The 24,939-nt window shown below is 38.5% G+C and overlaps 1 protein-coding gene across 17 annotated transcripts in view; it reads right to left on the bottom strand.

Moving 5' to 3' along the window:
* Positions 1-24,939, bottom strand: part of KLHL13 (kelch like family member 13) — a 120,793-nt gene that overhangs the window by 23,544 nt on the left and 72,310 nt on the right. For all 17 annotated transcript variants that reach the window (XM_073358544.1, XM_073358551.1, XM_073358554.1 and 14 more), the window contains 3 exons: positions 18,084-18,225; positions 12,294-12,426; positions 11,811-12,007 (listed from right to left, as the gene is read on the bottom strand). In XM_073358544.1, coding sequence (XP_073214645.1) covers positions 11,811-12,007; positions 12,294-12,426; positions 18,084-18,225 — 472 coding nt within the window. The remainder of the gene's footprint in view (positions 1-11,810; positions 12,008-12,293; positions 12,427-18,083; positions 18,226-24,939) is intronic.

The following is a 24,939-nucleotide window of genomic DNA, read 5'->3' as shown; positions in this document are numbered from 1 at the left end:
GCGTGTTTTGTCGTTTGAGTGAGGTGCACTACTGAGTGTTTATATTTTATTAAAATCCCTCTTTGCATTATGGTTTTTAAAAAAGTGAATACATTGACTTTTAATAGCATACTATATTCTTTTTTTTTCATTTTTGACTATACTTTTGTATCATTGTCTGAAAAGGTTTCAGTGATGTGGCCCTCGGGCCAATGTACTAGCCCTCATGTGGCCCTCGTGGTGATTTGAGTTTGAGATCCCTGCTTTAAATCAAATGCAGGGCAAAAGAGGTACAGGTAGGTATCCTGGAAGTTTATGTTGCACTGGAACATGCAGACAGAGTAGAGTGCATACCTGTTAGAAAGTTTTAACATGTAGATTTTTAAGATAAATTTGTTTTTAAACTAGAACATTTAAATCTTGTTTTTGTGTTTGATCTAATTAATATCCATAATGCACTTGTAACCTTTAGTTGTGAACTTTACAATTCCTGTTTGACTCCTCCATCATCCATTCTGTATGTTGCTACTGTTTGTATGCTACTCTGCTAAACACTATCTGCAGGTCTCAAAACAGACCATCTCAAATCTATTCTGCAAAATATTTACTCTTTAAATTTAAATAGTTTTAATGGTTTAATTGATTACTTGGTCTAAATCTGATCTATTACAACTTTATTGTGCATAATCCTTTTAAGCATTATGATCAGTTATTCCCAAGGTGCATTAATGGGGTTGTGCCCTGTTCTGTGCTTGTCTTGATTAATAAATAAATTTCCTTTAACTTCAATTTTGATTAAAATGTTAAATATTTTCTTGAAAGCTACCTTTCCACTAGCCCAATTAGTAATTTTTTATAGAATTTTTTTTTCCCCGAGCATTGACAGCTACCAGGCTACATTATATTGTATAGACTAATCCTAGCTTGATTTACAGTATTCCTTTTTTTACAATATATAAAATATACTTTGTTTTCATCTGGAAAAAACCCTGACAAACAGCAGGGTGTCTAATAATTACTCACACTGAAATATTGAAAAATTGGACAAGATACAGTACGCAGATACTATCTTCTCCAAAATACTGCTTAGATACAGAGCAACGTACTTTATAGAATTTCATTTACATGATAATTTAAGTTCCTTTTAACTTTTATGGCTTATAACAGCAATGGTAGACACAGAAGCTGCTTCTATTGTATGGAACCCAAGAATAAAAGGGCTCATTAACAGGCACTGGAATATCTCAACCACTATTACTGGCCCCAACAGTGCTCCCAATGAAATGAATGGCAAAGCTTAATGACTTAAAGGAACAGCCTAAGGCAAAAGGTAAGATTTCTCTTACAAAAAAGATTATGAAATATTTGGACAGCAAAGACATTTTATACACAGACAGAGAGGGGCTATAATTGGACAAACACTAATAACTCTACCAGAAGGAGCTGAGGGAGAGTTCATTCCAAGTGAGCATTCTTTACACTTTGGATGTTTTTGCCTACATAGCAAAACAGTTCAAGTTAATTTGCTCATCAAACTAACCCCCAAAAGCTAAAACTTTTAGTTAAGAAGGTGCACATCAAGGGAGCAACCAGCTAGAGCAGTGGTTCTCAACCACGGGTCTGGGGTCCCCTGGGGGGCCACAAGCAGGTTTCAGGGGGACCACCAAGCAGGGCCAGCATTAGATTTCCTGGGGCCCAAGGCAGAAAGCTGAAGCCACCGCATGGGGCTGCAGGCCCTGGAACTGAAGCCGAAGCCTGAGCAACTGAGCTTTGTGGGGTCCCTGATGGCATGGGGCCCAGGCACTTGCCCTGCTTGCCACCCCTTAATCACGGCCCTAGGTTTTACATGCAGAAAAACAGCTGTGTCAGAGGTGGGCCATGGAGTTTTTATAGTATGTTGGGGGGGGCCTCAGAGATAAAGTTGAGAACCCCTGACCTAGAGAGCTGAAACGTATTATTGAGAAAAGTGGTAAAAAACACCTTTTTCCCCGCTAAAGTAACAGGACTCTCTTCTTTTCTAAGTTTCATGGCTTGGAAAGTGAATGGATGGTAGAGAGCTCCAGAGAAAATTATTGCAAGTAAAACAAGAGAGTCAAAGAAATAAGTAACTGATGATGGCAATCCCCAAAACCCAATGGAAAACTTAGCTGACTATAGGAAATTGGAAAAGGAGCAACAGAACACAAGTTTGAGGGTTCTGAGGAGATCATACGATAATGACTCTGCAGCCGCAACTTGCACAGAAAACCTTAATTCCTCACTGCTGAACTTGGGAGCAAAATCTTGAAATCTCTTTTCCTCCCAGTTTTTTGCCTGGTTTCCCACATAGAGAAGTTCAGAACTTAAATGCCTTTTTCACAAAATAGGGGTTCAGGCCAGCTCAGGAATTGGACTGATTCACCTTCACCCGCACAGAACTTATGGCTGGGTAGATCCAGAAGGCAAGTTAGAGGGGCACTTCTCGCTGAGCTACCAGCCTCAGGAACCCAGGATTTTTAGTGTGAAGCTTCTTAAGCAATTGCACAATAACTGGATCCCTCACTCCCACCAAACCACCCAACATGCTTGTCATGCTTTGTATAGCTTTGGCCTTCCTCACCAAGCCTTCTAGTTGTCATGGGAAGGTATGCTCTTAAGTAGCTTCCTGAGACCTCCATCATTTGAAAGTCATTACAAAAATCCACAACATGGACATTCTTTGAAAGGACACAGCTTGACCTCAAACTCTTTCCGCTATGATCAGTCTGGGAGATTTTTTGAATGCTTTTGTTCTTTGCAGATATACGGCTAATGCGCACTGCACGTCGAGAAATGAAGCCTGCTCTAATCTGTAGATGCACGTGGCTTTAGAAAGAACACAGGTAAGTGAATTGACTAGTTCAGATGAAACTCAAACTACTGGGAGGGTGAATTTAGGATATAAGCATAATGAGACCTTGTCTCTATGGAATATAGTGTAAGGCAGATCCACCATCAGAGCTCCAAACTCACCCAGCCTCCTGGATGAGGTGATGGCTACCAGGAATGCAACCTTCATGGATAGGAGAAACATGTAACATGAAGTCAGTCGCTCGAAGGGAGGCTTAGTGAGCACTGAAAGAACAAGGTTCAGATCCCATTGAGAAGTAGGTTCTCTCAGAGCAGGAAAGGTTCTGATTAGACCTTCCCAGAATCTGTTGGCCAGTAGGTAAGTGAAAATTGAGTAACCCTGCGAAGGTGGGTTGTATACACTGACTTCTGCCAAGTGGACCCATAAAGAATTGATAAAAAGACCTGCTGTTCTGAAGGAAAGAAGATAGTCCAGAATAAATGGAATATCCACATCTTAGGGGATATACATTTTTATTGTTCCTAGATAAATGCCTCCTCTTGGCTATGCAGCATTTTCTAGTGGAATCCTTTCTACTGTAAGTAAGGATGTTTTGTACATCTTCAGAGTATGAACATTCTAGAGTCAACACCCATCCTAAAACCACCGTCTGAGATGGAGTGATTGGAATGTTTGATTTTGCCCTTTTCCTGGGTCAGGAGATCGGAAAAAGGCTGACTGGTCATCAGTGACTGAGGCAACATGAGAAGACTACTCAGGAACCAAAACTGTCTGGGCCAATGGGGGCGGTGAGGACAACTTGTGCCCTGTTCTAATGAATCTTCCAGAAGACCCAAGGTAGGACTGGTAAGGAAAAGAAGGAATACATTCAGATGGTTTGATCGTGGAAGAAGTAGAGCATCACCCTGACAGCAACATCCTCGGGCTCTGTAGCAGAAAGAGAGCCTGAGACATAAGCCTTTGTATTAAAGGCCTGGTATGAGGCAGGACCTGCATACAGAATTTGGCCAGAACAGGGCTAATGCTGCAAAAATACACATTCCTAAGTAGTGCTAGTCACAGAGTGCTCACACAAATTCATCCCAGTATCAAGTGGTACCAGAACATCCCAATATTAAGGATGGTACAAAAACATTCCCCAAGGATAACAGGAACACATTGACCCCTCCTAAAAGATAAGGTCAGGATGACAGTACATAATAGAAATGTTTTAATTGAACTAACATGTACAAAATGAAAAGGAGAACTTGTGGCACATCAGAGGGCAGTAACTAACTATGTCAAAGGGGCAGTAACAACGTGTTTGTATTGGGGTATAAAGATGTATCTCAGAGGGAGTATTTTTGGCCAACCTAGGAAGCAGTGGAAAGTCTGGCCACTCACTGAGCTGCATCCAGTGTCAGGGGCATACATGTCTTAATATCCTTGTAGAGTTTACCAGGTGCTATAAACAATATTTTGTTAACAATAAACCTGGCCAGGTGTTCATACCTTAACAGATCTTGTGGTCGTTGGGCAGTTCGCTCGAGGTCTGCTGTGGGCACAGAGCTGAGGCAGCACCCAGAAACAAACACACAGACACAGAGCTGAACATCTAACCACACTGGTGACCCACGACCACTGAGCTGGTAAGTAAATGAGCTGTCCTCTGTAGGAATCGCAATCTAACATGACAGAAAACCACAAGCTAGAGAATCTCCTTATCCCCTCCCTGCAAATCCTCACAAAGTTTGGACACTGAAGGTTCTGACCCCAGCCATGAGGCAGTAAGAAGGAACTGGAGAGTGATTGGAATGCCCCACTCTTTACTGCCTTGGTTGGAGGCATGAGGAGAGTGAGGGCACATGCGTGGAGCAATGGATGCTTCTTCCAGGATTCTCCGGCTCCAGGTGCATGGAGCACATGCATACGCTCAGTGTAATATACAAAGGGAGAACCCACTTGAAGGACAACATAAAATTATCACTGATAAAGTTTGCATATGACAAATAAATTGGGGGAGTAGTAAATAATGAAGATATGTCACTAATACAAAGCATTCTGGATTGCTAAGTAAGTTGTGTGAAAGCAAACAATATTCATTTTAATATAGCTAAATGTAAACATTTACAAAGAAAGCAGGCCACACATTTACTCAATGGGGGACTCTAACCTGGGAAGCTTGGTATGTTTACCCTAACACAATGAAGGCTGAGGGGAAATATGATTGCTCTCTATAAATACATCAGAGGGATAAACACCATGGAAGAAGAGGAGTTATTTAAATTAAGGGCCAACGTTGGAACAAGAACAAATGGCTATAAACTGGCCATTAATAAGTTTAGATTTGAAATTACATAAAGGTTTCTAACCACAGGAGGAAGTGAAGTTCTGGAACAGCCTTCCACGGGGAGTAAAAAACCTAACTTGTTTTAAGACTCAACTTGATATGTTTATGGAGGGGATGGTATGATGGAAGTATTCTTGTCAGCAAGTTAAAGAAGTACGGGCTGGATGAATGCACTATAAGGTGGGTAGAAAGTTGGCTAGATTGTCGGGCTCAACGGGTAGTGATCAATGGCTCCATGTCTAGTTGGCAGCCGGTGTCAGGGGTCGGTCCTGTGGCCAGTTTTGTTCAATATCTTCATAAATGATCTGGAGGATGGTGTGGATTGCACTCTCAGCAAACTTGCGGATGATACTAAACTGGGAGGAGTGGTAGATACGCTGGAGGGAAGGGATAGGATACAGAGGGACCTAGACAAATTGGAGGATTGGGCCAAAAGAAATCTGATGAGGTTCAATAAAGATAAGTGCAGGGTCCTGCACTTACAACGGAAGAACCCAATGCACAGCTACAGACTAGGGACCGAATGGCTAGGCAGCAGTTCTGCGGAAAAGGACCTAGGGGTGACAGTGGATGAAAAGCTGGATATGAGTCAGCAGTGTGCCCTTGTTGCCAAGAAGGCCAATGGCATTTTGGGATGTATAAGTAGGGGCATAGCGAGCAGATCGAGGGACGTGATCGTCCCCCTCTATTCGACATTAGTGAGGCCTCATCTGGAGTACTGTGTCCAGTTTTGGGCCCCACACTACAAGAAGGATGTGGATAAATTGGAGAGAGTCCAGCGAAGGGCAACAAAAATGATTAGGGGTCTGGAACACATGACTTATGAGGAGAGGCTGAGGGAACTGGGATTGTTTAGTCTGCGGAAGAGAAGAATGAGGGGGGATTTGATAGCTGCTTTCAACTACCTGAGAGGTGGTTCCAGAGAGAATGGTTCTAGACTATTCTCAGTGGTGGAAGAGGACAGGACAAGGAGTAATGGTCTCAAGTTGCAGTGGGGGAGGTTTAGGTTGGATATTAGGAAAAACTTTTTCACTAGGAGGGTGGTGAAACACTGGAATGCATTGCCTAGGGAGGTGGTGGAATCTCCTTCCTTAGAAGTTTTTAAGGTCAGGCTTGACAAAGCCCTGGCTGGGATGATTTAATTGGGGATGGGTCCTGCTTTTGAGCAGGGGGTTGGACTAGATGACCTCCTGAGGTCCCTTCCAACCCTGATATTCTATGATTCTATGATGGGATTGCCTACAATGACATATGACCAATCCATGCCTGCTATTAGCAAATATTCCCAATGGCCAGAGATGAGATACTAAATGGGGAGGGCTCTGAGTTACTACACAGAATTGTTTCCCAGGTCTTTTTGGTGCGTCTTGCCCATATGAGCAGGGTCTAACTCATCAGCCTATTTGGGGTCAGGCAGGAATTTCTCCCTGGGTCAGATTGGCAGGGACCCTGAGGAGTTCTCACTTTCCTCTGCAGCATGGGGCCTGGGTCATTTGCTGGCTTGAAATAGAGTAAGTGGTGGATTCTCTGTAACTTGAAGTCTTCAAAACAAGATTTGAGGACTTCCATAACTCAGCCAGAGGTTATGTGCCTATTACAGGAATGAGTGGGTAAGGTTCTGTGGCCTGTGATGTGCAGGAGGTCAGACCAGATGATCATGATGGTCCCTTCTGGCCTTAAAGTTTATGAGTCTACGGTTAAGGTGTCACTTGATTACAATCTGTAAGCTCCTGCATGAAAAACAAATATTTGATAAGGAGCTCTTCAATCTAGCAGAGAAAGGCATAACATGATCCAATGGCTGTAAGTTAAAGAGAGAAAAATTCAGACTGAAAATAAGGTGTATATTTTTTACAGTGAGGGTAATTAATCATTGGAACTATTTATCAAGGGTTGTGGTGGATACTATATGCTGTAGGAATTATTTGGGGGCAATCCTATGCCCTGTGCTATACAGGAGGTCAGACTAGATGATCACTATGGTCCCCTTCTGGCCTTAGAATTTATGAAACTACCCCAAGACATTTTTGGAATAAAAATATTTCTGAAAATGGAGCGAATAAAAGCAAAACTTCAAAAGTTTTTCAGACCCCTCTCAGCCAGAATAGCACACCATAAAAGACAATAGTGTTAAACTTTTACTACAAATGCTTTAGCACAGTATTGAGCCCATCCAAAAACAGGAGGAACCCACAGAAAAACTTGAAACACTGATACCAGCATCTAATCAAACCTATGAGATGCGATCTCCACCTTCAATGAAATCTGTGAGAAAGTGGATAAAAAATTCCTTTAAATTGATCCTATTTAGAATAAACAAACAGCTGTTTCCCTAAAAGTATGATGAACAGCCCAATGCAGTATTCAAAAGGAGAGTGTACAGAACACAGTGAAACACACACAAAGCAAGGACCAGATGAGTACAAAAGCTCATTGGCTTTGCACTGGAAGAACATGCCACCACTAAAACTCAAGTTTCTGTTAGAGAGAAACTCTGCATAAGCATTGCCAAGAATTAGGCTAACTTTATTTCTGACATTGATTTAACTGTATATTGAAATCTTATTGCAACTTAAGGTTTATTAACTGCTTCTTTGTTCAAGCATGATGAGTTGGACAGCATATTCTTGGAGAGGAGAATCTATTTACCTCAACCAATTTATGTGGATTTAACTTAAGATGTTTCATTAATCTGCCTAGCTCAAATTCTTTAAGCAAGTTGGTAAATTAGAAGACATGCCAAGATTGTAAGTGAACTAAGATTGTTTAATTGCCTGCTTTTCTTTAGTATTTTCTTTGCAGAATAAATACTTCATTACTCACAACACTGAGTTTTTTGCTTGCTTAAGTCATAGTAAGACTCTGTGTAATACATAGTTACACCCCTCAACTCAAGAAACAACTTTTTATCTGATTTTTATTTCTCCAGCCTCCGATCTTAGTAATTCAGAGATAAGAGTATAAGGTGCTCAACATCCTACATAACACGCTCCTATCTTACTACTTTTAGAATAACTTTCTAGAAATGCAAACAGGCAATTCACACGGAGATCAAAAAACGCTGTAAATGGTTCAAGAAGAAATCATTCCAAAAGCAATGGAAAGAAGCTGAGAAAGGGAAGTTTTTGCAAGAAAAGGTTCCTAGTAAGAGTAGATTATGCAGTAGCCTGTCCTCCCAGAGGAGACATCAAATCTCCCTTTCACAGAACAGTATTCTTCTTATTTAACTGTATTTGCAGGAATTATCAGTTGCCCCAATTTATTTGGCCAAAACAGTTCAATCTTTTTTTGAACAGATAGAGCAGGCCAGCCAGCCATTCCTAAAGACAAAGCAGGGGAGGACGGGAAGAAAAGGGAAAAGGCCACCAGGCTGTCACTGTCCTTACGACAGAAAGAGGCGGTCAAAGCCAGGGTGAGGGGAAGGGTGAAAGAAATCTCCCCGCTTTTGCAATGTCTCCTTCATTTGAAGGGATGGGTGAGTCCTCCCTTCTTGCCTGAAGGCAGAAATGAGAGTCCTCTACCAAGGCTGGCTTCCCTGGGAGAGAGGGAAAGGACAGAAAGGAGGACTGACCCGAACCCCCACCCCTTCTCCCCACCGGATCTCCTCCACAGCTTCAGAGATCCAGGTTCATATACTAACTGATTTCCAGTCCACACTAAGGAACAACCATGAACTACCATAGGCTATATTGCAATCAGTAGCATGATTGGTACCACATTCAATCCTGACAAAGACTTATGCTATAACAGTTCTTGAAAATGGCTTCAAACACATTTACAAGCTCCAGGTAGATGGGGCCTTAACAGAACATGTATGTTCTCATATTCATATAGAAGAAAACACATACTCTAAAGTCAGAGTTAATCAGTTTCTCGTGTACAAATTCCACTAGCAAATGTGTGTCAAAAATATGTCTGTTGTCACAAGCAAAAGGATAGATTGAGATACTAGTGTCTTTCAGCAAGATTGAATACTTAGCAAGTAGCTGAAAGCAGTATCTGATGCATGATACAGAGTATATGCTTATAAATCCTGAAGATAGGCAACGAACATCTATGAAACAGGTGGGGATTGGATTCCAAATGAGCATTAGATTTTCAAGATTCCTGAGTAACAAAATGTTTTCCCCAGTCCTCACTAACAGACATCATAGATGAGAGGCCTCTACTATTTCAATACACTTTTGCGGAACCCTATATTGGTAGTTCTGCTCGGGGCTTTCCTTAAATATGAAAAAAATCAAATTAATCAGACAACTCTCAAATATATGGTTAAAACTCAAGTGCACATACTTAACCCTTTCGTAAAACAATAATAATGGACTCTTGTTCACAAATCCACTGACTGCTGATCTCCAAAAACATCCACTTTCCTTTGGTGACCAGTCACTTGAGAAAATCATATTTGCAACACTGACACCATCACAAGCCTTATAAGAGAGAATTAAATCTAATTCTGATGAATTTATCTATATTACCACTTTGTCTAATATGCAGTAAAAATTTGCACTACCATACCCTACAGCTGCACAAAAAAAGGATGTTCATTTAAATTGCTTGCTTATTTTACTGAATTTATTACTATCTAATTATATGATCAAATATTCTAGCTAGATTTCCCTAGACCCTATTTCTGTCAGAGTCTTGTGAAGAGCTAACGTTTCAGAAGTTGGCAACTATTGAGAAGCACTCTGAAGGAACCTGTGGAAGTCAGCCTTTGGCTTTGTAGGTATTACCTATCTAAATGTAGTAAAACGCAAAATAATATACTCAGAAAATCTTGTCCACCGTACAAAAAAAAGACTCCCAATCTATCAACCCAACTCCCTCACTCAACTCCTGTATAAGCGATGTCCTCAGAGTTCTGACAGAATTATTTAACAAATAATTTAAATAAAAAGTCCGTACACTGTTGAGTAAGGATGGGGAAGTAAGCTCCAGAGGTGAGAATCCCTCACAGAGAACATTTTTCCTGCAGCCTCCTTTCTTATAAACCAGAAGGTTGTCAGCCTGAGGAACTTGCCGATTGTCTGCTGAGATCACTTTAATCGCAAAGAAATGTCAGCTTCAGTCCCTTTGTTTTCAATAGTCTTGTATTTACAAGGAAAAGAAATTTGCTCTTAACACGTTAGGTAACACGGTAAAATCCTAGCATAGACAAGTTACAGTTTTAACACCTTAGTTGAGGTAAATCCCTAGTAGGGAACACAGGATCTACCTTGACCAGCTGTGTGTAAAAGGTACAACTTGTCTTATCCACATTGGAGTTTTTACACACATTAATGTGTGAGCTAACAAGTGAGCTTAAAAACAAACTTTCTCCTAGTGACGACATGGCCAATGGATTTTCCAGGACACCTCATTTTTCCACCTGTAGACATATTGCTACACAGAAGAAAAGTGTTTAAAACTGTGGTCACGTGTCATGGTCAATGCTAGTATCCTTCCCACTCCTTGGGTTTTAAATGCTATTGTTTGTCTACATACACTGGGTGCTAAGTAGTGCTGTAAAATGCGTGAGTTTTTCAATGATTGTAAAAGCACCACCCATACTCCTACTGCAGACAAACCCTTTTATGCTCTCTTTCAGGTCACAGCTAAGTGATGGGAAAAGCTCCAGAGATTCAGAAGTTGAGTCTCTCCAGATCTATGATTGTGTATACTTGCACACATCTCCCCCATCTTGCGATGCTGTGATTTTATTTTAAAAAACTGTTCAACCAAATAAGAGCAGTGGGATAACTTTGCTAAGCACTACATCTACAGAGCATATACAGATATATGATCTACATTTTATACTAAAAAAACTATACAAATGATCCTCTAATTCAAACTCTCCTCTTTTAGGTAAGCTTTAGTTAATGGGGAGAGAACAGAGACTATTAACTCACCTAGTTCTGCCCCTTACAAAACCTATTATTGAGGTCACTGTGATTAAACACTTAAGTATATATTCAAGGTAAAAGTTTTTTCTTTTAGTGTATTGTAGAAATATACAATGGTCACCACTAAAATCCTTATAATTACCTTCTCACGTAACTAACATTACTGTAGCATCCCCTACATATTCCCTGTAATCGGCTACAATGCACTTTGTTTAAAGAACATTATTGTAACCTCATCAACTCAAAGATAACACCGTAAAGATTTCAGTGACAACCACTGTAATTATGTGCTTCATATCCAACATAAGAAAATGTTATATACAAAACACGTGCGTATAAAGATAATATGACAAATAATTCACTGTACAATAATGACTACGTTACTATAAATTCACAAAGTTACTTTCTTATGGTATGTTATAAAAAATGAGCATCAGTGAGAGAAATCCAGTAACCAACTAATGAAGTATGACTATGGTTTACTGGAATATAATTTTCCAGTTCATGCAGTAAAATTAGAAATTGCAACAAGTTCTTACAATTTTTAATGTGCCAGGATATTTAAATCACAAGCTTAGTGTGATTAGCGTTAGGTACAGTAAATAAGATTCAATTTTATGGTTCCTTTGAAGCTAGAGGAACTTACTGTATGTGAACCCAAGTTATCCAGTGTCATGCTTAAATCCTCGCCTATGGATATTACACAATCAATGTGCTTTAAAAAAAAAAAAAAAAAAAAAAAAGAAGAGTCAGAACTTGAAACTAATGTCCAATCAAAATACCTTACCCCAGAGATCAGAAACACTTTACAGAAGTCCAAAACAGGTAAAATCTGCAAAAAACTGGCCGCTTCTAGAGTGTCCTGAAGGTTGTCCATATTAAGAGAAAGTTTTGCAGTGTAAATGAAATCAATAATCTTCTTTAGACCTATTTTGTTCACACCATGAAGCTTTATGCACATTAAATCTTGTTCCTTCATTCCACCTAAGAAAGAAATTAGATACATTAAAATGGGTTCTTCAATTACATTTGAAAGAGTTCACTCTAATAATATACGTATTCTTACACAATTAAAAAGCTGATTTAATTCATTTGAACTTTAATTTCAATTAAATGAAAAGATTTTTATTTTTTTATGATTATGATAGTAATATTATGTGGAAGGAAGTGTTTGACCTAGTATTATGTTACACATATTAGAATATCTGACACCAAAGACATGTTTAAAACAGCTCAGAGTCCAAATCTATTACAGAAACAAAAGCACTACCTGTGAACATAGCCTTGAAGTAATCACTAGCTGATGCCATCATAGCTCGGTGAACGGGAAATACTTCATCACCATCGCCTGGTACTAGCGTCACATCGCAAAGTAAACCTTCTACTCGCAGCTGGTCAAAACCCTAAAACAAGATCACAACCTGAACTATTCAGTCATCTTGAAGCGGAAAGTAAAAGTTTGTTTGGATTTCTTTAAGGGAAGTTATTTATTTACTTTAAGATTGTCTACTCTCCTTGACAAGTGCTGGAAACTGAAGTCTGACTAGTGGTCTTCCATACTATAACCATCATGTGCTCAGACTTTAAAGTATAATCAAATCATTCAAAAACTTAAATCAAACAGAACAATTCAATTAGTCTCCATGAGTGACTACGGAGTGCACAGTACAGTATGACTGAGTAAGTGTTCTTAATCATAAAACAAAGATAGATTTGTTCAGAAAGGGCATGGTTTTTGTCCACTTATTCTCCAGATGTAAATGGTTTCAGGTAGGAACTGACATTTGCCCATTTGGATCAGCATCACTTCTCAGAAAAATATAACATGTGCAGGATACATTTATGTTCCATACTACTCCTTCAACGTACTCTGCAACCTGGAAGGTTGAATGATATTGGGACTTACAGGAAGTGTGTCACTTAACTACAACTTTTGTCAATTTTATTACCAATTTTAACTTTGTAAAACCACCCAGAAGGCTCATGTTGTATTAGTATTTCTCATGTTGTTTCCTTCTCCAGACAAGTCTGAGGGGCAAACTACAACTACCTGGGTCTCAGATAACAATGGCACCTTAAAAGAAAGGTTTGCATATAGGGGGAAAACCTACTTCGGGAATACTTAAAGATCAATAGAAATAATGGCCCCTTTCATGCATTACAAGAACGTGGGAAGGACTTAGATCAATTTTGTTTAGTCATATATGTCGCCTAACCCAACAATATTGATAAGGTTGATGGGGGTGAGGGGAAGGAAAGGAGGCAAATAGCCTTACAGATAACACTTGAGAGTCTCAGCTCCAAATTCCAGAATTTGTTTATTATTTTTATTAAAAAAGAAGCCTGGACTTTAAAGCTGTGGTGAACATAAATACAGAGATGAAAACTCAGATTTGTCCTAAAGAAAGAACACAATGGGAAAACAGAAAAGAACCAGAGGAAAGGCATAAATATGGGCATAGTTAAATTCAGTGTAATCCTTCATAACATTCTTCTAACATTCAACATACTGACAGAGCCCTATTCTGAACCCAGTTCAGCAATACGATAACCCAAGATATGAAGACAACCTCCTGCTTTGAACCAAAATTTACAGCTACAATCATAACCAAAGTGGCTAGTCAGTGTCCTGCAAACCTGATGACCACTGCTGTAAGACACCCACAGTTGATCTGTGCCAAATGACTCCGCTCGTGGGACTCTGGTTGTGGGGCTGTTTAATTGCAGTGTAGACATTCTGGCTGAGGCTGCAGCCCGAGCTCTGGGACCATCCCACCTTGCACAGCCCTAAAGCTTGGGCTCCAGCCCAAGCCCGGACGTCTACACTGCAATTAAACAGCCCTGCAGCCCGTGCCAGCAGGCATCGGCCAGCCACAGAGTTTTAATTGTAGTGTAGACAGACCCTAAGAGAGCAGTGAATTTCTCTATGTTGAGCCTTTGGGCTGCATGGAAATATGAGAGTCTTCCCACCTTCTCTGCTGTCCTTCCCATCATATCCAAGCAAACCAGACTGTGATCTAAGGGCAGCACAAAATATTTTGCACCCAACTGGAGTTTAATTTTTTGACAATGATATAACAACATTTTGACAATGATCTAATACAATTATATAAACTAATCCATCTATTAATTTTTAGCCAAGTACCAAAACGAAGCATTTCAGTAATCCAATGACCCTCAACTGGCGCATTTTTACCAGGCCTTCTGAAACTAGTCCTTGCAAAAAAGGAGGCACCCTACTAGTTCTCCAATTTATATTGCAAGAATAGGTATTAAGACTTTGGAGAAAAATTATTCTTTTACAATTGGAATCTGAAGGCAATGAGCTGCGTTCAATATGTCTAGTTGCCAGGTCTCCAAACAGTGCTATTTGTTGCTAGACTAGCTATTCTACTGAAAGATGAAGCAAAAATATCTCTGCTGCAGTACTAATGATTGGAGTCACTTTCTAATAAACTATGAACTGAACAAACAGCAACCTGCCACCAATTTTTTTGCTTCTGTGAAAGCCCCTTTAAGAACAGAATCTACTGTATATACATGGGGATCCTTGTAGCTTGAGTATATACTCTCCTGTGGGATGGTAATCAATTTACCCATGCAGTAACCTGGGTTCGGCCTTGAGGTAAATCTTTCCATAAGGTTAACTCCAGCTTTGTAAAGGCTCCAGAGAAAGGCCATTTCCAATCATACAGAAAAAGAGACTCAGTGATAGTTCCCAGCAAGGTAAGAGGTAGGAAAAAATTAGAGAAGTTTGACCTGTCCTAAGATTTGAAGATGAAAGAATACCAAGTAGAGGCCCAGGAGTTAGAAACTGAGACACTACTAGTGCTTTCAACCCAAAATTAAAATAAGAGAAAAGGCTCTGGCTTGTTTTTGTCTGAAAACCCATTGTGATCCACTTAAGCTATGTTGGCAGCAAGTCCTAAAATAAGTCATAATTCTTTAGGGAATCCTCATCCTATACAAGGAAACACACAGCACTTCTGCGTAAAGTTCTAGTTGGAGAAAGCAAGGGATTGTATGGGTTGTAGGCTTGAATCCATAGGATATGGAAGAATTCTAGTGATGCCTACACAATTCAAGCAGAAACTAGAACATAGAGGAACTACTTTCTGAAGTTTATAACATTTTAAAGCTTTGTAAGCTTCTACGAGATGCTTACATTTTTATCTGCCAGAGGAGAGCAACACCATGTGACACCGTCCCACAGTGCCTTAGTTTGGTTGCTCCAACAGAAAAAGAGAATTTAGTTCAGCGTGGGCCAGAAGACCATTTTTAGAAAATTATCACCAGCAGAATACAGAGCTCCCACCAGACAATTTCCCCTCATAGAAATAGATGCAACAGAGAATATACCAGAAGTTGCTCAACAGATACATTTTGTTTAATCCATTTGCACCTTTTAGTAGATCTATAAACTTTACTTCGGACTGATAGTGACTGTAGAGAAAAATTGATCAAATTAAAAAATGTTCCTCTGCTTAAAAATTAGTTATCTGCACAGGTTTGGTATATATCACAAACTTTTAATATTCTGAACAACAAAGAAATGTTTCAAAATGTTGTTAGAGAACTATATGAAAACACCGTACTCAGATCCTAAAAAGTGAGAGCTACAGGCTTCCTAGTTTCTCTGGTGAGCAATGTCACAGCTATAGTAACAACAAGGGAAAAAATAGGGTTTTGGATGGAATGGGTCTTTCATCAACCTTTGTGGGGTAGGGCAGAGGGGAAGGACCATCTCCCAGATGGGGCTAGTGGCAACTCAGAGCACATTTTACCCCTTCTTTAGTCAGGTTTAGAATACCTCAGTTCTCTCAATGATCGCATCTGACTCATTCACTCACACACACACACACCCCCACACCCCGTCACTGCTAGCTCTCTCATGCAGAAACTTGGAACTCCCAGTCTCACTGACCCCAGCTGGTTCTAGTATTCAAGGCCCCCCATTCCAATGGCTGGAACAACTGGGGTGTGATTCTCTTATCTGTAGCTATGTCTCTGTGCTGCAGGGGTATAAACAGAAATCTGCTGGTAATAAGAACATTTTTCAAGTTATACATATTGAGCTATAGTTATCAACAGGCCTTTGAAACCAATAAAGTATATATCTAATCTACTCTCTTCTTCTTTGGATTTATTAATCTCGGGGATTTTTTAAATAAAGTCTTGGAACAGCGATGTGAGGTTATCTTATTACAAGTACTTATATAGTTCTATAAAGCAATTAGCAAATTTAAGGGTAAATGTGCCAATTGGTTTACATAAGCAAACAAATATTTGCAATAAAATAATCTTACCTTTCAAAGTCTGTTTGCTTTAGATAGAAAGTATAGGAAACTGACAAGGTGAGGCCACACTTTAGTTCACTTTAATTAAAATGGAAAAGACAAATAATAAAATTGGAAGTGAATGCTAAAGCTCAATGATGCTGTTTTGCTGGGCAAGTGGAGGGTTTCAGATCAAAAATAAGACTAACACCTGAGTACAATAGGATGAGAAAACCACATGGGTGAATGTTTAAAGTGCAGTTCTGCTTTGAAAAATTATGCTTCAAAAACAGCACTATGGAATTCCAAGTTTGTCATTTCTTTCCATTTCACATGTGCCCAATTTATAAGTAAAAATATGTTTTCCCCTGCCTGCTAGGCCCCGCAGGTGAGTTCTCTCCATTTTGTGCATCATCACTAATGATAAAGGTTCTGTACTTCATATTCGGTCTCCCCTATGCACCTTCATTTACACATTTACTTATTTCCTTCAAAGTGATTGCCCAGATTAATAGGTTAAGATACACTAACCAAATCTGGCATGTACAGGATGAAACACAGTCTAACTCCCCTTAGCTCTTAAGAGCTCATGGAAGTAAGAAGTGCTAAAATTTTATTCTTGTCACTGAAGTCTACGGATATGATCCTGAATAAACATAGGGGATGGAAGTGTCATTTTTACAGTCACTTTTCAGAGTAGAGCCACCCTCCAACATTTTCTTCCTCTTCAGTTTGTATACCCACTTTCATGTAACTTGAATTTTGATTCTTGAGTTTGGAAGAAGTAACTCAAAGGGGCAAGCATACTGCTAATATATGGTGAGGAGGTTATCGACGGGGTTTGTGTAACAAATTTGTTAGTCTCTAAGGTGCCACAAGTCGTCCTCTTTTTTCTTTTTTTTTTGTATAGTGTATACTATCACTGTAAAAACATGAAACTTGCTTGATTAGATAGCTATGAATTAAACAAAGGTAATCTTTCCCTAGCTGAACAGGGACAGATAAGATAAACTGAAGGCTATTTCATGGTTGGTCTGTAAAAGACAGGTGGCATGTTTATTAAAAAATAAGTGAAAGCTGGCATATTTATGAGCTTCAGAGGATAACGTAACAGTTTTTCTACGTGCAGAAAGTGCAAGCTTCTTAATAATGATTTCATATGTAAGTCACATATTATGGCTCGCAAACCATGTAGAAACTGCAGATGGCTGCTAAGATTGTTTGTGGGAAGTATTCAGACTCCAGCACAGTATGTGGATAGATCAGATTATGAAATTGCCAACGGATACATGTTTTAGGGGCACAAAGAGGAATAGTTAAGACTCATGACATCTTTAACACAGCGTTCACACAGAAAAGGCGAGAAGAGGAAATTCACCTGAAAAAGTTGCTTGACTATATTAAAGAGGTGAGTTTCTCTGAGACAGCGGTCCCTCACTTTAGCAAGCCTTATTTACCTATTTGAAGTTAATAGTGAACACGTCTATAATTACAGGGAAAGGTCATGTTTTTCAAATTGTTGATGTGACCTGAACATTTAACTTGAAAAAAAAAATCTGATTTTCATAGATAACATAAGCTCTCAAAGAGAAAATAAAGAACACAAAACCATGCTGCCTATTCAACAAAGGCATTGTTGACATGACACAAACAAATGTTTAATAAAAGGTCTCTAAGGCACTTTTCCAAGTTTGAGAACTTTCTTAGGTGCAGATACAGTTCAAAGCCTTGAAAATCTTCAGGAAAGACTGGTATAAATATTACAATATGTTGTATTAGATTACCTGTAATACCACAGAACTATGAGTGTTGCTGGTGAAAAATCGTGTGGTCCCTGTCTTTGAAGACTGTAGATGGGCAGACACGCCCATATCGCTGCTACCAAGAGATACTTTCATGTGAGGATCTTCCTCTTCCACTAGAGATCTAAGAAAATGGGGAAAACAAAAACAAAAAAAGCAAGCTTAAGCACACAGTTTAAATTAATTGCTGATAAACATTCAACCCATAGTGATTTAAGCTCCAAGCCAACATCAACGTGAGCTTGTTTTATTGATAACAGTGGGAGTTGTACGGGGTCCTTATTGCTCATCTATGTGTTCATGCAGGTTATGCATGTAACATTTCATGACTTTAAAAATTCATCATTTCATTTTAGATTTTTGATTAAGAAGACCAGCAAGGGTTTTGATATAAGTGGTCTTAAAAAAAAAGTCAGTCAATTCCATTTTCTTTAAATTTATTTTTAAAAAAAAACAGATACTTCCCTAAAACATATTTGTATTGTGTTTACAATTTAAGATGCCTTCATTTTCTCATTTTTTAATTTCACAATTAAGTGTCTTACTACCTCAGACTGGCACGTGACATTTGAAGGTTATTAGTGCAAAATGTGTTCTTAACGTTTAATAATTTAATTTGTATTGGTTACTGCAGTCTTGCTCCAGTATGAAAAGAATACTGAAAAGGTGCCACAGTTTGCTAACACAAAAGATATCTTTGCACATGGGTTTTTAATTCCAAATAATTATTACCCAAATCTAATGGTAGAGCAACTTTACAAAATGCTAATGTTTTCAATTGCTACAATGTTGCTGGCTCACTACTTTCATCCTGTGATGTAAAATGCATTTAAACTTTATGGGATGCCTAGAGCTTATACTTATGTAAATGTTACTTATTTTATGTCTATTTAAATAATAAAAAGACATGTATACTAGGCTTTGGTACGCTAACATTAAATTAATAATAGAGATTTTACAAATAATTAGATTTTAATCTGTGTTAGGTCTTCAGAAAATGATCAATATTAACCAGTTACAGTATTTTATGATTTACTGAATGTTGTAAGTTATCAATATGCATATCGGCATGGTTCAATAGAAGGCATTAGCAAATGTTATAAACCCAAATATGGAATTGAAATTATCTATAAGAGAAACTGTATTTGAGTAAAGCATTCATAACACATAACCAAGTTGATACAACTACTGCACATCTCACATAGAAATAAAAAAATCTCATCCACATTGTAACATGCAGGTATAAACATTGGCCTCCAAACTAGTTTCAGAAATCACTTTAAAGATAATTGCGAAAAGATAATTCAACGTTGATCTCCAACTTTTCACACTGCTCTTTTATTGAGGAAGCCCAGTTTAAAATGTGAATTGCCTTTTAACAAATAATTTTTTCTCAATATACACATTTGAAGTTTTCTAGTAAAAGCAGTTTCTGAAACTTAAGAATTTTTCTGATAGGGTTAATATATTTTGTATGTTCAAACCCATGTTGTTTTTTTTTAAATGCCAGCTATAACAAAAATTCTCAATACACATGGGTTTGAAACAGTAAGATTTTATGTACACAGACATAACAGTAACACACAGTAAAGGAACAAGGGTATGCTTCAGAGATTTAAATTCACATGTAAAAACCTAATACACAAATTTGAATAAGCTGTAATAAATGTGAATATATTTTAGCATGCACTATGGTACTGTTTGTTTACAATTAAAATAGTTTGTTTTAAATCTCACTGGAACTCTTCTTTAACATACAAATCAATATTTTACACTGTATTTTGTAATCAGAAAGTTACTCTCCATACTTTTGTCTTTGGAAAACAACAGCCAAAACAACATTCAACAAGAGGTTAGATAAAGCAGTTTCTAGTGCATGACCTGAATGTTTTTGGTCAGTTTGCTCTGGCTCTCTCTTTTTTTAAAATCTGAATGTACTCATATCAAGTATATTGTCTCATGTGATTTTGAGGGATATTTGCTCCTTACGTTTACATGTCACGTGTCCTTCTTTTGAAACAAATGTGTTGATGTGGAGGAAAGAATTGTATTGTTGCAAGAGAAAGAATTACAAAGATCCTTTTAAAATTACATCGACAGGTTACTTCTCTGAAAGAATACTTAATAAAAGTATCAGCTCAGATAACCAACGAAGCAGAAATTTTCAAAAGGCTTTCTTCAACTCCAAGGAAAACTTGCCACATAGTTAATATGCAACAACTAGAAAACAGGCAAACCCACTTACTTGCCAAAATTTTCAGTGGGCTTTTAAGGTTTCAGCCATAATATATGACAATTCCATACACTATTCATATATACTTAGCATGAGCCTTAAAGATTTGAACTGAAGCTGAAGGCCTTGTCTACACTAGATCGGGTAGAAAGAATAATGGAAGTACAATTGTAGTCAGACTACTGGTGAGCATCACCATTTTAAGCACCAGGACACCCAGATCTCTTGAGCAGGTTTGATAAGAGGGTAGTTAAAATGCCAGTGGATGTCTCTAGGAGTACTTCGATCACTGCTCGTGGAGCTGTACCACTGGGACATTAGAAAAGCAAATCTTGTCCCAGTAACTTCAACCAAGAGGGGCAAAGATTCTCGTCTGGAGTGTTACTGCTTATGGATCTCTGAACAGTTGGGGGAAAGTATGGGTTCTTACTGGTCACTGACACAGATGTAACAAATAACAGTAAGTTTGTACAGAGTTTTCTCATTTTACAATAAAATTAGAACTATTTATGTATTTAGAAGATAACACCTCATGGCAACGTTTGTAAACTAGAACCATTTAATTGCAACTGGCTATATTTGCACATTTAAAAATGTATGGTGCAGAATGGATTTATAGGTATTACCCTTTACACTATAGTTCAGCAAGCGCTACAGTACCCTTGGCATTTACACTATAAAATTTAGTGACCTACTAGCAGTAACTGAGTAAGCTCTTGAATATCTAGATCTAGTTTAAAGGAAACAAAAGCAAGCAAGCATAAGATATGATTTTACTGCTTGCCAAGCAAGTCAAGTTCATTGTACCAAACCTGTAACCCATTCAACAATTTGTATGTTCACATTAAAAATAACAAGATTGCCCTATCTCCCAGACAGTCAAGTTTAAGAAGTAGGACTCTCAACTTCTATTTAAGATCACCATCAATACAAGAAAAAGAAAAAGAAAGGAAAAAAAAAGATAGTGGGCACTCAGCATCTTTCATGATCTCAAAATGCTTTAGAAAGGGTAAGTTTTCTCTCCATTATTCAGGCAATGAAAGTGATGTTCAGAAGGAGTTTAAGCAACTTGCCCAAGGTCACATAGCAAGTCAGCGGTAGGAGCTAGAAGTATGGTTCTGGTCTCCTGACTCCCAATCTTTTGACATAGCCACTACAAAATGATAGAGCCTCCCAAAATGATAGAGTTCTGATTTTGTTACTGACATTGTGTAAACTACATGTATGCTATCATAGCATTAAAAACTCATCTCTGCAAGACAAAGGGAAAATGCAGTATTCCCTATATATTTTCAGTTACCCTATCAATATGCAAGATAATGGCAAACAGACAGATATAAGGCCTGAAATACTTGTGACTAATTTAAAAAATACCTAAGCCTGCAAACAGAATTCAGATTTATTCAAAATTTAATTTAACTTGCACTTTTAGGCCTGTAAACCAAACTTTCATAAAAGTGATTCTTTACTATTCATTTCTGGGAACACATGACTAATTCAATCTTCTATCTGATTAATTTTTTTTTGTTTTTGTTTTTTTTTACGAAGTATTAACAGGGTTACAAATCTTTGCCATGTACAGATCAGAAACAAAATCATTACAACAGCTGACTGTTGTTTAAAAAGAGATTACAGAACACAGCCAGTGCCCTCTATTTAACAGGTGGTTATATTACAGAGCGAACGCCTTTACACTTATGACATCTCATTTCTAGTGATTTTATTAAATGGAGTGAAATCTCTCATTACACATATTTAACAGACCAGGCACATCTATCAACTTATCATTTTTAAAAAAGGATGGGTGTACTAGTTAATTGGGGGGTTTTTTGCAGGTGAATGGACTTTCAGTACTGAATAAAAGGTAACCAAATATCTAATTCCTAATGAATACAAAAGTAGTACAAAATAAGTAGAATAGGCACTGTTACCAAAGTCATTTTACTTACATTTATTAATGTGGTTTGACAAGCACTATAATTAATTGGGTAATAATGAATGTAAATATATTGATTGGTGCTTTATAATAAGTACAGTATATCACAATTAGGCAGACTTGCAAAGAAGAAAGTTAATTCATTTTCTAATTAGTTCTATTGTTCTGATCAATAAGGCATTAAGTAAAAAGTGCAGCACAAGCATTTTTAATCAGAATTTTAAAAGGCTGACAAAGGAAGAGCTACAGCAGCGACTATAATGGACAATGAGAATTCACAACAAGTTGACATAAACATGAATGTTAACCCTACTTTAATCAAAAATAGTTAGTCTGGGGAAACACTGAGCCCAGCTTTCTATAATAGCTTTATGGTCAAATGAATGCTGAGTTAAACATGAAATGAACACAGGAACTGCCATACCAGATCAGACCAATGGTCTACATATTTCAGTAATCCCTCTCAGAGGTTAGTACCATGGCTTCGGCAAAAGGTGCAGAAAGCTATTTAGCGGACAACTATAAATTATCCAGCCCACTAGGGAAATTTCTTCCTAATACTCAACAGTTAGTGGGGTGACCCAACTGCTTTACATGACTGCTAGCTACATTATTTACACTAACACTGTACATAACCTGTTCTGGAATATTTGCAGTGAAGGTATCTTTGCTATTGTCCTTTATCAATTCCATTATCCAACAGCTCTTACTAGTAGAGAACTCTCCTAATGTGTATTTTAAGCTCCCCCCCCTCCCAAAATATTCAGGGCCTTGCTCTTATCTCAATCATCTGAGACTGAACATAATCTTTGTTTATATTGTTTCCTAGAAAATGTTTGTAGATACATCGTGTATCCCATCACCCTTCCCTGAGTTCTCTGTTCTGTACTATATAGCCTTTTACTCATATTTCTCATCATCCGATCCTTGCATCATGTTTCTTTCCTGCTTGCATTTTCTCTGTCTTTACTAGTATACAACAGTCTAACTGATACAACTATGTTACCCTTTTCTCCATACACCAGTTACTTAAGACTGGAACAGGAAGCAAATTGTTTTGATTTGCAAGTTTTGTACAATAACTTTGTACAATATAGGATAACCTTGCACTAAACCAGCTAACTTCAATATCCAAGGTAATATATGTGTATCAACAGTATTTTTACCTCATTTCATGAACAAACCTGATAGGGCTAAATACAGCAGAAGTTTTAGTTACAGGCATGGAGTACACAAAGGCAAACACAGATTGTTCATGAAATGCTTACTAAATGCTAACAATTCTTATTAAATTGCTTCAGGAAGTTTCAACATACCTTCCTTTGGTAACACAGAATATATCAGACTAAAAATATCTCATTGTCTGGCATCCATGACAACCAAATATCTGGTCTGAAAAAAAACAACTCAGCTATGTATTGCCTGCTGCACATCCTGCTAAACTAGTTAATCCTGTGTATTGACTGATCAGAGCATCAGATTTAAGAATCAAAATGCAAATTAGCTTCCTATCTCCAGTTTCCTTAAAATCATCAACAGACCCTACACCCTAAATAGCAAAGATATTCTTTGCTACTGTATTCCTAACTGTGTGTGTGTGTATGTGTGTATATATATATATATATATATATATGGAAGTGTGCATGGTCAATGATGAATGTATGTGTTCCCCCGCCCCAGAGTAGAGCATGTTGTTTAACAGCTGATTAGTGTTAGGGCTGTGTCTTGCCATCCCTGTGAACATATGCCCAAATTTGTTCAAATTATAAAGCCTCTGAAGATCTGTTTGCACATGCTCAGAGACTTGTTAGAATTTGAAAGCTAAAAGCTCTAAAGATTTCATCTCTAGTGAGCAAAGTCCATTCCACACAGCTCTTTTATGTGTAGGGTCCTACCAAATTAATGGCCATGAAAAACATGTCACAGACTGTGAAATCTGGTCTCCCGCCGTGAAATCCGGTCTTTTGTGTGCTTTTACCCTATACTACATCATACAGTTTTCACGGGTGAGACCAGCATTTCTCAAATTGTATGTCCTGACCCAAAAAGAGTTTCAGGGGGGTCATAAGGTTATTTTAGGAGTGTTGTGGTATTTGCACTCTTATTTCTGCATGGCTGCCTTTAGAGCGGGACGGCCGGAGAGCGGCGGCTGCTGACCGAGGGCCCAGCTCTGCAGGCAGCAGCGCAGAAGTGAGGGTGGCAACACCACACCGGGCCACCCGCGCTTCTGCGCTGCTGCTGGCAGGATGCTGCCTTCAGAGCTGGGCTCCCAGCCAGCAGCCGCCGCTCTCCAGCGGCCCAGCTCTGAAGGCAGTGCCAGCGCCCGCAGCAGCGCAGAAGTAAGGATAGCAGTACCGCAACCCCTCTACAATTACCTTGCGACCCTCCCACAACTCCTTTTTAGGTCAGGACCCCCACAGTTACAACACTGTAAAACTTCATATTTAAACAGATGAAATAATGAAATTTACTATTTTTAATATCTTATGACCATGAAATTGACCAAAATGGACTGTGAATTTGGTAGGGCCCTACTTACCTGCCAATCAGACTGTGCATGCACCACCTTTGGAGAGCAACCAAGCCTGGATCATCCCAAGGCTGAGCAAGGCTTTCCTGGAATTGCAGACCCTATGGCCACTATGGCGCTGGACACCAGAACTGAAAGC

This window comes from Lepidochelys kempii, chromosome 9, assembly GCF_965140265.1.
Source record: "Lepidochelys kempii isolate rLepKem1 chromosome 9, rLepKem1.hap2, whole genome shotgun sequence".
NCBI lineage: Eukaryota > Metazoa > Chordata > Testudines > Cheloniidae > Lepidochelys > Lepidochelys kempii.
Note: the sequence above shows the minus strand (reverse complement) of the source record. Positions and strands in the feature narration are given on the sequence as shown.